The sequence below is a fragment of the Hippichthys cyanospilos genome, chromosome 3, assembly GCF_059441005.1.
Source record: "Hippichthys cyanospilos isolate Australia breed blue-spotted pipefish chromosome 3, RoL_Hcya_1.0, whole genome shotgun sequence".
Classification (NCBI taxonomy): Eukaryota; Metazoa; Chordata; class Actinopteri; order Syngnathiformes; family Syngnathidae; genus Hippichthys; species Hippichthys cyanospilos.
The window spans coordinates 8,287,606-8,301,529 of NC_142371.1; the positions used below are offsets into that span (position 1 = coordinate 8,287,606).

The 13,924-nt window shown below is 38.6% G+C and overlaps 1 protein-coding gene across 1 annotated transcript; it reads left to right on the plus strand.

Moving 5' to 3' along the window:
- The first annotated feature begins 200 nt into the window (after positions 1 to 200).
- Positions 201 to 13,242, plus strand: LOC148425660 (sodium- and chloride-dependent transporter XTRP3A-like). The gene is made up of 11 exons (XM_088411118.1): positions 201 to 348; positions 3,126 to 3,266; positions 4,338 to 4,429; positions 4,533 to 4,760; positions 5,022 to 5,132; positions 5,305 to 5,546; positions 6,462 to 6,624; positions 8,645 to 8,846; positions 10,236 to 10,395; positions 10,492 to 10,657; positions 12,137 to 13,242. Exons 1-11 carry the CDS (start codon positions 225 to 227, stop codon positions 12,305 to 12,307), a joined length of 1,800 nt encoding a protein of 599 aa, XP_088267244.1. The 5' UTR covers positions 201 to 224; the 3' UTR covers positions 12,308 to 13,242.
- The last annotated feature ends 682 nt before the right edge of the window (positions 13,243 to 13,924 follow it).

A 13,924-nucleotide genomic window follows, 5' to 3' on the forward strand; every position in this document is an offset into this window, starting at 1 on the left:
CACTTTTTGACATTGTAATCTAATCTCCAAATGTTTCATGCGAAAAGTTCAATGTGGCCCAAGCTCTGATAAATCATAAAACAACGATGATTGTGATTGTAAAGCGGATACTTTGAAGCCACGCCCCTGTGCATTTCCAATCACAGTTCTATTAAAAGGCTCAAGGAACTCAACCACCTCACACAACTTTTGACGCGCCACAAGTCAAGACATTCTCTTAAGGCATGGGGAAAGATGCTCGACCCAACTGGGACAGTCCTTTGCAGTTCTTTTTGGCTTGTGTTTCTTATGCGGTGGGACTGGGGAACGTTTGGCGTTTCCCATACCTTTGTCAGATGCACGGCGGAGGTGAGGCATGCCGACGTTTTTTAATTTTGTTTTTTTTTTGTCGTTGGTGCGTGTTGAGGAAACAGTGACACGTTTCCTTATTCGTAAAAATCATCAACTTCGAATGTGCTCTTAAAAATTAAAAACGCTTTATTACTAACGTTTTACTTATAATTTGCGAGCGTCGAACCGCGAGTAGGCGGGGGTTGACTGACTGACAGTCAGGTCATCTTTTTGTCAAGGATGTCCAAATGCATATACGTATGTAGGTCTAAACCACGGGAAAAGTATTTATTAAGCCGAGGTCTAATTTTAAATTGTATTTTTTTAAAATATTGATGGTGAGTGAAAGTGGGAATTCCTCACTTTTTTCCATTCAAAATTGTTTTAAGTTGTTTTTGTTTGTGTCAATTAATTAATTGTAAAACATTTATACTAAAACAATATACTACAAGTTGGTGCGTATGTGGCATCAATAATCCAAGCATTGAGTCAAAACTTCCTCAATGTTTATTGTTGTCATTCCCAGCAATAAACTGAACATTGCATACTTATTGGACTTCTGGTGATGTCAAGTTGTTGGGTTGTAAAATGTCAAAACAAATCCTTCCCAGAGTTTGAGTTGACACAAAGTTGAAGCAGGCTGTTAACCTCAATAGCATATCACAAACTATAGGACTGAAACATGAATGAGCTGTATACAGTACAGCGTGCAGACTTTCACCTGTTAAAGCACTACAGTCGTGGAAGGTGATAAGATAAAATTACATAAACGTTTAAGTGATACACAAACATAACAGGAGCAGCAAAAAATTGGAGAAAAAAAATATGTGCCAATGAAGAATTTCATTTCACATCAGTCAGGCATTCAATGTTATTTTATCTGTTTCAAGTATCGCGAGAGTGATCCCATGTACCACGTTTGAGAATCATTGCTCTATAATATTCTGTCCATACCAACCCAGAAGGTACGTTTATGCGCTAAAGAAGTCAGGATTTGACTGAATGTTTAATTTTGAGATAAAATACATCACAAAACCCAGACCTAAATAATGCATGTGACATCTATTATTTAGAAAAAAAAAAAATCCTGACCATACTTGCGCATGACAACTACTTTTCTGATGCAATTTTGTGTAGTTTGAAGAATGTTGGAGACATTTTTTAAAATAAAAGTGAGAGCTGCTTTTAAAAGGTTACATTTCATAAGTTGTCTCCCATAAGATCATTGATATGTTTGATTGAGAATCTAAAAGTATTTGTTGGTTTGAACTTGCAAGTAATCAATAAAATATTCAGTCTGATCATCACAGTGTGCGTATGTTATCTGCATATCTTAATCTGTATTAGGTCTATAAATACTGTAATAAATTGTGTTGCAGTCACGTCAAAGAATTTATGTATCCCAAACATGTGTCACTGATCTTCCTTGTAGGTATCATACTGTTCACACTGCAGTTACACGAATAATTAGCAACTATTGCGAGTTAATTGTTAATGATCATTTTAAAGTTCACAAGATAAAACTGAAAGGTTTATTGACAGACTACTTGTGGTCGATAATACAGAGGTACAAACAATAAAGTGCATTAAAGCACTTAAAATCGGGAGCTTGTTGAAATTACTAATACACCAGAGAGAGAAATTGATTTAAACATTTTTAATGTTTTAAAAAAGACCTTAATCCATGGAATGGTGTGTGTGTGTGTGTAATGGGGGGGTTGAAAGCAGATTGGGGTTGTCTTGATTTTCAATGGCAGCATTTTACATTTCTGCACAGCATAACAGATAAATGCCACAACACCATGTTTGCATTGCAATCTGGGCTCCACTAATTGACCCGAGTCTGGCTGTCAATAAGACGTATGCGTGAATAACAGTTCATATGAGTAAGAGGTATTTTGAATACAACTCTGGTTTGCACAACTATGACCTCGCGAGACACAACTTCACACCTTTGCATAAATCTCTTCTTTGGATTCATGGCTCTGATCCTTTGCATTTGTGGATCTGAATATGCAAATTAAAATAATGTCACGCCACACTACCAGGCAAAGTAAGTCGATCTGCCAGTCATCTTCGCCGCCATTACGGAACAATTTATCATTCATATTAATGACTTTTCAAACAATAGCATTTGTGTGTGCACCAAGACAAAGGACTTTTCAAAATCAACTGCAGTGCTTGTTTCGCCAGCAGAAGTGATTAGCTGTTATAGAAGCTTCCCAAAATGATGCAATTTTCTGAGAAAGTGGCCCCAAACATCCCAATAAGAGCTTAATTTGAACATCACTACAAATGCGCCTTAACACAAAAGCCTGATACGCTATTGAAAGCCCATCTAAGCGCCATTCTCTGCTTGACTAATGGTGGCGCGGGTGACTCGCAGATCGACTTTGCCTGGTAGCTTGGTGTGACGTCATCCTAATTTGCATATCTAGATCCATGAATGCAAAGAATCAGATCCACGAGTCCAAAAGAGAGATACATGAAAAAAAGTGAAGTCGTGCCTCGCAAAGTCAAACTCAACACAATTTAGAGTGGTGCTCATACGAATTGTTAAACGGGCATATGTCTTTTTGACAGCGCTCTTACTCTTTATGTGCCCTGAAATTGGCTGGTAACCCGTTCGAGGTGTCACCCGCCTACTGCCCGAAATCAGTGGGATAGGCACCAGCAAGCCTACGACTCTTGTGAGGATAAGCAGCTCTAGAAGATGAATGGATGGATGTTGATATTTTCTATGTATTGCGCATACAGGCAACCAATGACTGACTGATTGTGCTTTCCTCCTTCAGGGGGTTTCTTGATTCCATATCTGCTGATGCTTTTCATTGAAGGTGTGCCCTTATTCTATATGGAGCTTGCTATTGGTCAAAAGATGCGCTTGGGAAGCATTGGGGCCTGGTCGGCCATCAACCCATATTTGGGAGGAGTGGGTAAGTACTTGATATAAACATACGGGCATGTTTATCAGCTAAAACAATAGCACGTAAATGACAAGTATAGATCAAATGGACAAAGTGATTTGTTTTGAGAATTCTCCAAAAATAACCTCCCTTAAGGTTTTTCATTTGTACTTCCTAGCAGACAAAACTGTAGTTAAAATTGTATGAAAATAAAATAAATAAAACAATGGACAAGTAAATACTGGGCATCAAGCATAAACAATGCATCACTGTGCTGTTAAGATAAGTAATAAAGGGAATAAAATACAAAAATATAGTTTTTGTAACTTGTCACGTCTTTAAAGGTTTGCAATACAGATTTAATGATTTATACTGTTTTCAGGCTCAAGCCCACCTTCCCCTGGTTGTGTAATGAGCATAATGAGCTGCATTTAGAATGGCAAATCCATATTTCCAGTTATGTTGCTGAAAGTAATATAAATGTAATGCAATAGTAGTGTAAAGCCTTACATTTCAAATACAATAATTTTGAAATGTATATACTTTGAATTAATTTGGAATGACAGTAACAAGTAATAAATAATGCATTACAGTAATTTGCCCAACACTGTGAGTGACATACAGGACATACATACCTTCATTCCAAGCGCCGACTGAATTTCAAATAGACGTCCGATCCCCATGCCGATGCCCCTCTCCTCATCCTCAGCTCCACCAGCCATCCATCCGGATCAACGAAGACGGTTCAAGAGCATTACCATCCCCGCTGAACAAAATGAACTTGGGAAAAATGTCACAAGAATACAATAAAACGGACATCCATTGGCAATGATCACTTATCCAGAAGTAGAATTAGCATAATTGTAATCTACACATGTGTATTTATCACATTTGCCCACTGCATTGAACCTGTCTGTTTGTTTATGTTCATTTTAAGTGATTATCATCGATGGCATCTAGCAAATGTGTCCTGGCAATTACAAGTCTAAGCTGTGACAGTTTTCAATTTTTGATACAATATAATCGTCACTGAGAAATGTGTAAAATAAAATCCACACATTTAAAGGCAATCATCTACATTTTTAATTATTATTATTTCAGGTCTTGCCAGTGTTGTGGCATCTCTGTATCTTTGTCTCTACTACAACATCATCAATGCTTGGAGTTTCTGGTACCTTTTTAATTCATTTCAAGTGAGCCACCAAATAACTTAAACAAATTGTAATTACACTCCCAGTAGAAATTTGAGTTTATGAGGACCGTTTAAAATAACCCCTCACTGGTTTGCCTTCACAGTCTGTCCTGCCCTGGTCAGATTGCCCGGCTAATTCCAACCTGACAGGACCTGTAGAGGAGTGCCAAAAGGCTTCTTCAACCCAGTACTTCTTTTTTAGAGAAACGCTGGGCATTTCTTCTTCGATTGAAGAAAATGGAGGCATTCAAACAAATCAGGCTTTGTGTCTGCTGCTGGCCTGGGTGATTACTTACCTCTTCATTATCCATGGAGTAAAGTCATCTGGGAAGGTAGGAGGAGTTCAAATACAAGCCTAACATAAGATCACTACTGTAAAACGGCAACAACAAAAAATGCTCAGCTATTGATAAGCTCGAATGAATAAACGAGTCCTCTTGCGTTTTTGATTTTCTTTCGGTTTATAGTCTTGTTTGAGGCTAGTCCTTCTTTTTGAATGTTGCACAGAGGACGAAAAAACCACAAAACAGGGAACTGAATAAATTGTTCAAAGAATTGACAAAATGGGTCATTTGTTGTTTGACTGTCTGCAGGTGGTTTACTTCACTGCCACATTTCCCTATGTGGTCCTCGTTATCTACCTGATCAGGGGATTGACTCTTCCCGGTGCCATCCACGGTATCAAGTACATGTTCACCCCCAAGGTGAGGTTGCATTCATTATGCCATTCTTCCACGTACAGTGTGTAGACAACAACAACAAAATCAACACTGGATTGAATCTGTCTCCTGTAACTGTTGGAATGAATTTCTGCTTTGGCCAATATACAACTTGTGTATGAAAATGTTCCATACATGTATGTTTTCATCTTTTTAGATGGAAGAACTGGCCAATCCCACCGCATGGATAAATGCCGCCACTCAGATTTTTTTTTCCCTGGGTTTGGGATTTGGGTCGCTCATAGCCTTTTCCAGCTACAATCAGTACAACAACAATTTTGAGCGCCAGGCTTTCTTAGTCTCCTTCATCAACAGCGGAACTTCCATCTTTGCTTCCATTGTCACCTTTTCCATCTATGGCTTCAAAGCCACAGTTAACTATGAGAACTGCCTGGAGAGGTGAGTTTATTTGTTATTATGATTTCTTATGTTTATGACTGATGATTCAAATGTAGTGAGTGCAAGTTTGCTAGGAAGGAAATCTTGAATAACTGCTGTTAGTCTTCTGGCCTAGATGCACCAATCCGACGTCGGAAGTCTGGAACAGTCTCTATGCGGCATCAGATTAGTTATAAAAAACACAGCTGTTATGTCAGAGCTGACATTGTTGGACATTTCTGCGGAATCAGCATGTTGAATCTGCATCGAACCGCCGTGACATTTGCCCACTCCAATTGGCTGTTAGCTAGTGAATCAGTGCAGAGAGTGAGAGCAGGAAGTAACGAACTTTGATTAACTGTAAGCAAAGAAAAGCCTTGACGATTTCCTTCAGTTTGCGCATCGTCACCTTCAGTAAGAGCCTATGATCAATGGAATTGTATGGCACTACCAAATACTTCTCACGTATGCTCAGAAGCGACTTAGTCAGCGTTGTCGCGGTGTATTGCAATCATTTTTCGGTGTGACGTGTCGACAGTCTGGCCGACGCCACAGGCCTCGCTCACATTTGATTGGTGTATCTATGCATTTAAAGGGATATTGTGTAAGATTTAGAGCGTTTTTCATTACGGCCAGCAGGAGCGTCTACGTTGTCCGCAGCTATAACAAACATGGCCGCCTCTGGAGAAGTGCCACCCCCCCATGTAATGTTATTTAATGATAACCAGATCTATGATTATATTTAAAACATACTGTTGGTCATTAACAGCACATTTATTTGCAAGTTTTTGAAATTTACAACTATTTATTGTATTTGTTTTTAATGAAAAATTGTCTAATCTTACACACTGTCCCTTTAAGTCATAGTGCTCCAGCTTAGTACTTGTCAAATGTCTGTGTTCAGAAAATTAAAAGTTCTACTCTCTTCTTAAACAGGACGAGAATATTGCTCCTAAATACCTTTAATCTGGCAGAGGACACTATCAACATTAACAACGTGTTTGACTGGATCAAAACACTCAATGCTACATACCCGGAGCAGTTTGCTGGACTCGGCGACAAACTGGAAACCTGCAACTTAAATGATGAACTAGACACAGTATGTTTTTCATCTTTCTACATGTATCAATTTTTGGATAATTAACCAACCAACAACTCACAATCAAATTTAACCCTGCATTTTTTTATTCCTGGTGGAGGTATTCACCATTGTCTCACACCTATGCTCCTGTCTGTTAATTGAAACCCAGTACAGTATGAATGACGATGAAGATTTTTGCCAGTTACCTTGAAAAAAACAACTGTGTTACTTTACTGAGCAAGAAAACACAACAAAACCATGCTGTTTTATGCTCCGTTTTTAAAGCGGGGATCATAACTAGTTTTTCAAAGCGGCAGGCCTTTATTGAGTCACGCGTTACTTAAAATTGGCAGGGGCTGTGGCTCACTCCTCTTGAATAGTGAAGGCCCCGCAAACAAATGTGTTATAAAATACTGTAGCTTAGTTGACATTTGTTTTATGTGACAAGGGTGGGACATAACTTTATCAATGAAACTCCAAGGTTCTTGGGAGTCATTCCAAAGCAAAGTTGTTGACAGCTTCAATATATCATCAAACTTTTATGATTGAGTTTGGCGCCAAGTACAATAATTTTGTTTCATCTTCATTTAATTGTTAAGATCACATCATTCTGATTTCTGTAACTTGATGACACTGAAAGTTTGATCAACAGATTATTCTTGTCATATTTTTGTGATACAAAGTTAGATGTCATGCATTAATGACATCAGTGGTTTATTAATGTTGATATTACTGTGATGTAACATAATGCATCAAATCCAAGATCCTTTGTGGTATTCCACGTCTTTACAGTCTCGCCTCGTTGCAGAACGTTGATTTGACAAATGTGATTTAAATTATTAAAATACTGAATAATTTACATTTACATCGTGTTATTGTTGGGTCACTGGATTTTGGCCATCTTTCTGCTATCTGTGCTAAATGTATGGATCCGCTACACCACAGTTGTCACATCCGAGGTCCGGGGGCCACATCATTTCATGTGGCCGGTGAAAACAAATCAAATGAATCAACTTCCATCAAAATATGACACAAAACATTTTACATTAATTTGAACGGACAAACTCTTATTTTTTTTTTTTTTTTTTTTTCAAAAGTAGTTGTGGTGTGATGTATATGTGGTAACATATGGTAGTGATTAAAAATGGATATAATTACAGTGTGGCCCGTGACAAAACTGAGTTTGACACCCCAACTGAAAATGTAATTTGATGGCTTGGTGATCACGTGTTTAAGCCTCTAACTCTCATCCCATTGAGGTATTCTGAATGTTGGCAAGTGTCTGTGAAGGTAGCGGCTTTTTCGATCTTGTCAGGGTTCATTCAAGATCACCTTTACATTTGCTAAAATGTCACCAGAGGTTACCCAGTTGTCAAATTGTTCACCTGTACCATTTTTTGCTTGTACTAATTTTGAACATGTTCATAATTTCTTTGCGACCAGGGCAGGAAAAAAAAAACAAAACAACTGTTGCCAAACATCGGTGAACTTGAATGACCAAAAGAGCTGCTACCTTTGCCGACACCGGCCAAAGTTTACGATAGGGGCTTTAGGATAACTGAAATTTAATTCAATGCTTTCAATGACTTTGATTTGACTTTGCCTTCATACTGTAGACTATACTTACTGTACAAGTAGAAACCTCTAGTCACAATACTTCTTTTTTTTCTCCTAGTTGTCATGCCGAAACATAATTAGTGTTGGCCCCGCATTATAGAGGGCAATGGGAAGTGGTGGTTAATTTCCATGGGATATGAACATGAGGGCACTAATCAAGAAACAAGTGGATATCAAAATACAGTATAGCATATGAGAAATGTCAGCTGTCATACATTTCAGAATCAATTTTCAGGCATTGTTTACTGAGTATACCAACAAGACTTGTTTGATATATATGTGTGCCATTTGTTAGCATTTACTACTTCTTTGTTGAGTAAAGTCCATCTTAGGACACAATCTTCGGAAAGGCCGAATCAAGGTAGCTTGGTATCATAAAGTCTTATCATTAATTCTGTTTCTTTCCTCTTATCTGTTTCAGGCAGTAGAAGGGCCTGGTCTTGCTTTCATTGTGTACAGTGACGCCATTCAAAACATGCCCCTGCCTCAGTTATGGTCTGTACTGTACTTCATCATGCTTCTGCTTCTGGGATTGGGCAGCATGCTGGGCAACATGACTGCCATCACCACCCCGCTACGAGAATTTAAGATACTCTCCAAAGTTAGCACTGAAGTGTTAAATGGTAAGACTTTGGTAGATATTGTTTAAAACACATTATTGTGTTTTTTTTTTTTTTTCATTTGGTTAATAAAATGTATGAGCAGGTGCTTTTTCTAGTCAACCCCTTGAAAAGGTTTGGATTTCTCCTGGTCACTGCTTCGCATATCATAAAATTGGAACGATACTCTGCCACAAACAACAAATGTTTTGAACCACTCGGGGTACTTGTACAATGCTGTATTATTCATCCAATAGCTGCAATGGGAAAATAAATCACTGTTTTATTGGTTTCCTTTTTAGAACAGATTCTTACTATGATTCTGAAAGAGGACACTATTTATGTGCATTAATCTTTATTTTATAAGAAAGTTAATTATTTCCCTTTTTTTAATTATATATTTTCATTTCCAAATAGTTCTCGAGCTTCGAACACAAAGAAGTACTTAGCTGGAAAAAAAAACCCAGGGGATAAATCAACGAGAAAAGTACGGACCAATGAGAAAAGTACATAGCCTCTCTGGTGCCAGGGTATGAAAAAAAAAGCATTTGCACTAATCCGTTCTGCTCAGTTAAGTAATCCATCCACTCAGATGACTAAACCACTCAGTTTACCAAACCGTTCACTCGGTTACCAAACCGCACCCTCAGTTTACTACCTAATCTCTATGGTCAGTTTAGTAAACCGTACCCTCATCTTATTGTAATTTTTGTACTGTACTATCTTTACTTAGGAATTAGTAATGTAGCGTGTCACGCGTGAGGTGTTCCAAACACTTTTCGTTAGACAGGAAGGAAACAAAGAACTTGTAGTTCTTGGGGAGCGGAATTTATTCCATACTCACTCAAAACGCTCCTTCTCGTCGCCCCGCTCTCACGGCATCACCCCGGGACACCTCCCTTCGATACAGTACAGCGTTTACAGTAAATTGAGGGTACGGTTTACGAAACCGAGCTAACGGTTTGGTAAACTCAGCGAACAAGTTGGTAAACTGAGTGAACGGTCTAGTAAACTGAGGGAATGCATTAGTGCAAATATGTAATTTTTTATACCCTGGCACCAGAGGGGCTCGGTAGTATCCGTAGTAAAGGTAGAGAACCTCTGCTATGAACAAACAGAAACAGGTTCATTGTACCTCCTGTCATCTAGCGATAGAGAATTGTTCTAATTGTCACTTTATTTTGGCTTTGATAAGTTTGTGCAGGAGTAAACCAAGGAGTATAAGCAAACTATTATTCTATCTCAGTCAACTGCTCCTCTCCAAAGTGGGCAAATAGCTGACTCACCAGAAAAGAACTAGTTGACTTAAAACAATGAGAGTGCCCCACACCTTATTGGCCCACCACTCACTCAAGGTGTTTTTTTTATCACTTTGGCTATGCATTACATGTTTAATTCGTCTTTTTCTTGCAGGGTCACTGTGTCTAATCTTGTTTCTCCTCGGCCTGGGCTTCACCACCCCATCTGGCAATTACTGGTTTACGATGTTCAATGAATACGGAGCATCTTTCTCCCTGCTCTTTGTCGTTCTCATTGAGATTCTGACTGTTAGTTATCTTTATGGAATTAAAAGGTTTGTATGTTCGCATCATAATCACGCATTTTAACTACTACAATGCAACAATGACACTATAATGCCTGCTGCAACCATCCTGTGCTCTGATCGTAGGTTTGAAAAAGACATAGAAGACATGCTTGGCCACCGTCCGAACTGGTACTTGAAGATCATGTGGAAAGTAATAAGTCCCCTTCTCCTAATATTCCTTTTCATCTTCTATATTGTCAATTATATCAGAGGAGGGACCCCCACTTACCAAGCGTGGAACAAGGAGCTGGTAATCTTTCTTACTATTTCATTACTACAAACTCTCAAAAACTCTTGCCATAGTTTTATAGGTACAACACTATTTAGAAATTGATGTCTTCATTATGTTATATGTAAAAGTGTGTTGTATTACATTAGTTCAGTGTTTTTCAACCACTGGTGTGCTGCGAGATATTGTCAGGTGTGCCGTGGGAAATTATCGAATCTGTGTGCTTGTGTGGTCTAGCGCCTGGCAGCGTACTCATGTAGAACTCTTCCATACCGTGCACAGCAAGCTCGCTCCACTCCCCTCCCCTCTCCTCTCCTCGCGCGATTAAAAAAAAAAAGTGGACAGTGCAGTATATTCACTAAACATTGATTCGGTTTATTTCTACTACTTAGTTTTCAACTATTAATGGATAAAATCAAATGAAAATTTTAAGTTAAAGGGTTGTGCCTGACTCTAGAGCAGACAAGTCCAAACCCAGTCCTCGAGGGCCACCTATCCTGCATGTTTTTGATGTTTCCGTCATCCGATGCAGCTGATTCAAATGATCAGGTTTGTTGTCAGGCTTTCGCTGAGCTTGCTGATGAGCTAACCATTTGAATCAGGTGTGTTTGGAGGACAGAAACCTCCAAAACATGCCAGATAGGCGGCCCTCGAGGACCGCGTTTGGACTTGCCTCCTCTAGAGTCAGGAACAACCCTTTAACTTAAAACTTAATTGAACTATGGTCTGTTAATTGTTATACAGAGAGCAGCAACACCAACTATGGTCTGTTATTTGTTATACAGAGAGCAGCAACACACGACTTACTCTGGGAGTAAGAGTTGGTGAAGTTGAAAAAATTAGCCTTTGTTACGATACACTTCAAAATAAAAGCACACCAAGATGTTCGTGTCTATACATTATCGTTCTCACCACATTTTAGGTGTCAAACTGCAGTCCTGGAAGGCTGCTATCCTGCATGTTTTCGATGCCTCTCTTAAACACATCTGATTCAAATGATTAGGATCATTTTCAAGCTCCTGCAAAGCTTTCTGATGAGCTAATCATTTGAATCAGGTTTGTTTATGAGAGAAGCATGGAAGTTCGGAAGTTACGGTCCATTGCCAATTAAGGGCGGCAAAAACAACTTAATTAAGATGACCAATTTTTGTACAACACCCGTTGGTTTCATTTATAGCAGTGGTTGACAAGAATAAGCCACCATTTAGCAGTGCTCACGTGTCCCATATCAGCTGGCACGGGTCTTTGGATTACTTTTCAAAGGCAATTTAATAAACATAAACAACCTTATTTAACACTTTTGGGCAACGAGGCCAACTCAAAAGTCTTTTCTGTGGTGTCAACATCACGTTGTCTCTTTGACCAAAAGTTATTTCAATTTTGTATAACAGCATTCAAAGATTTCTTGTCATCACGAACACGGAGTGTATACTGTGGGTTAAAGCGTCTTCAATTGCTTGCTTAAATGTGACCACTAACAGTAGGTGTCTATCCTTTCAGGGAAAGACAATTGTGATGGACTACCCTCTTTTTGGTCAAGTCTTCATCGCCATGCTGTTGCTGTCTGCAGTCTGCTGTGTTCCCCTCACAGCTCTCCACGTGTACTGTACGAACAGGAAACGTCCTATTGCTGTCAAGGATAGTCAATCGGTCAGCACCATATCTACATAGTGCCACCTACTATCAAATGATACAGCGCCCCAGTCGTGGGACTAAACTCCCAAGGTCCGTTTAGCTCTTTCCTGAATACCATTCAGTTTTGTAAATGTGGCACAATTTCACAACGGTATTCCCAAGGCACTTTACGCAGGTCACAGCGGGTCTAAAACCACACTCCTGGCCGCCACGTGAGCTCGGAAAAATTTCCTCTGAGAATAAAAAAACAGCTAATGAGATTGCTGGATTACTCCTACTGGAATCATATGTGCGCACGAATGGCAAGGAGAGAAAGGTGAAAGGAATGCTGAGGCTCCGAAAGCAGAGAGCACAGGAAGAATCCAGAGTTCAAGTCAACTCGAGCAGCAACTGAAGCATCATTTAACTTGCCTGTGCAGCCTGGAAAACAAGCTTTCTTTCTGATCAAGTGGAATTTTTCCTGTCGGCCAAAGTTAATTGGAACGCACAATTGTCAATATTTGGTGGTACTGTTGCAAATGACTAAAGTAGAGCTGAGCTAAACCATCTGGAAAGGTGCTGAATGGCCGGTTGTTGAAATAGTTGTATCAATTGTTTCCCTCTAATGTATTATTAACAACGTATTATGTTGTGTATCCCATTTGGTATTTTATTATTACAATATGAGATATCTTTTATGAACCAGCTGCTGTTTATTGTACAGCATAGCGCATGATTATGTACTGACACATCTGCCTTGTGTTCTGAAATGTGAAATGTGAACTATGTACATAATGTAGATAGCTGTGTCACTTGTTTAAATAGTCTGAGACCAATATTCTTATCGCATTGTTCATTCAATATTCAGACACAATTTCAGGAGCGTCATATGAATCTAATTTGCATTTCACATTAAAGACGTTTTTAATATTGTTTCTTGTACATATTGCAAAAGTTGAATGTTTGTATTAAAGACTTTTGAATAACTAATAGAATTGTTGTCCATGTGGTTGAATGTTTAGCAGTAGTCAAGATTCAGCGTAAGACAATAAAAGGCAATATGTACAGTAGGTAGACATAATTTGAGGTATTATAGGATTAGAGCTGTCCTCAAATTCAGTCAAATGCAAAATAGGGTGTTGCTTTATCATACATACATTCAGTGCAGTATAATGATCAAAACACGACAGAGACCAGAGGAAATTTTTGGTACGTGTAGGAATACAGTACATGAGTGAAAGCCTAGCTACATGGGATTGGGATTTGGAGATGTGGACTTTTAACTTCAGTTACTCTGAATACAAAGAATCATTTTGAGCCTTTGAAAATTGATATTGTAATTCTCAATTGGTAAAAACAATATTTGGGGGGGAAACCCCAAATAAAGGTGAAAGTCTACATTTCAATTGTGGTTTTATTTCAAACCCATTGTGGTGTATGGATCAAACTAGTTATTTAGTGCATGAAATCTGACAAAACTTGTTTTGTAGGTATAAGTGCTTCTCAATTATATTTTGCAAAGCCCCCGCCCAGGAAAGAGAACATCTTTCGTGCCCACCTCCAATTGCTGTCCAAACTAAGATAAGATTTTTATGTACAGTATAAAAATTGTTTAAGTAAAACTATCATTAACATTAACAAAAGAATAAAAAAAAAAGAGTCATTTAAATCAAC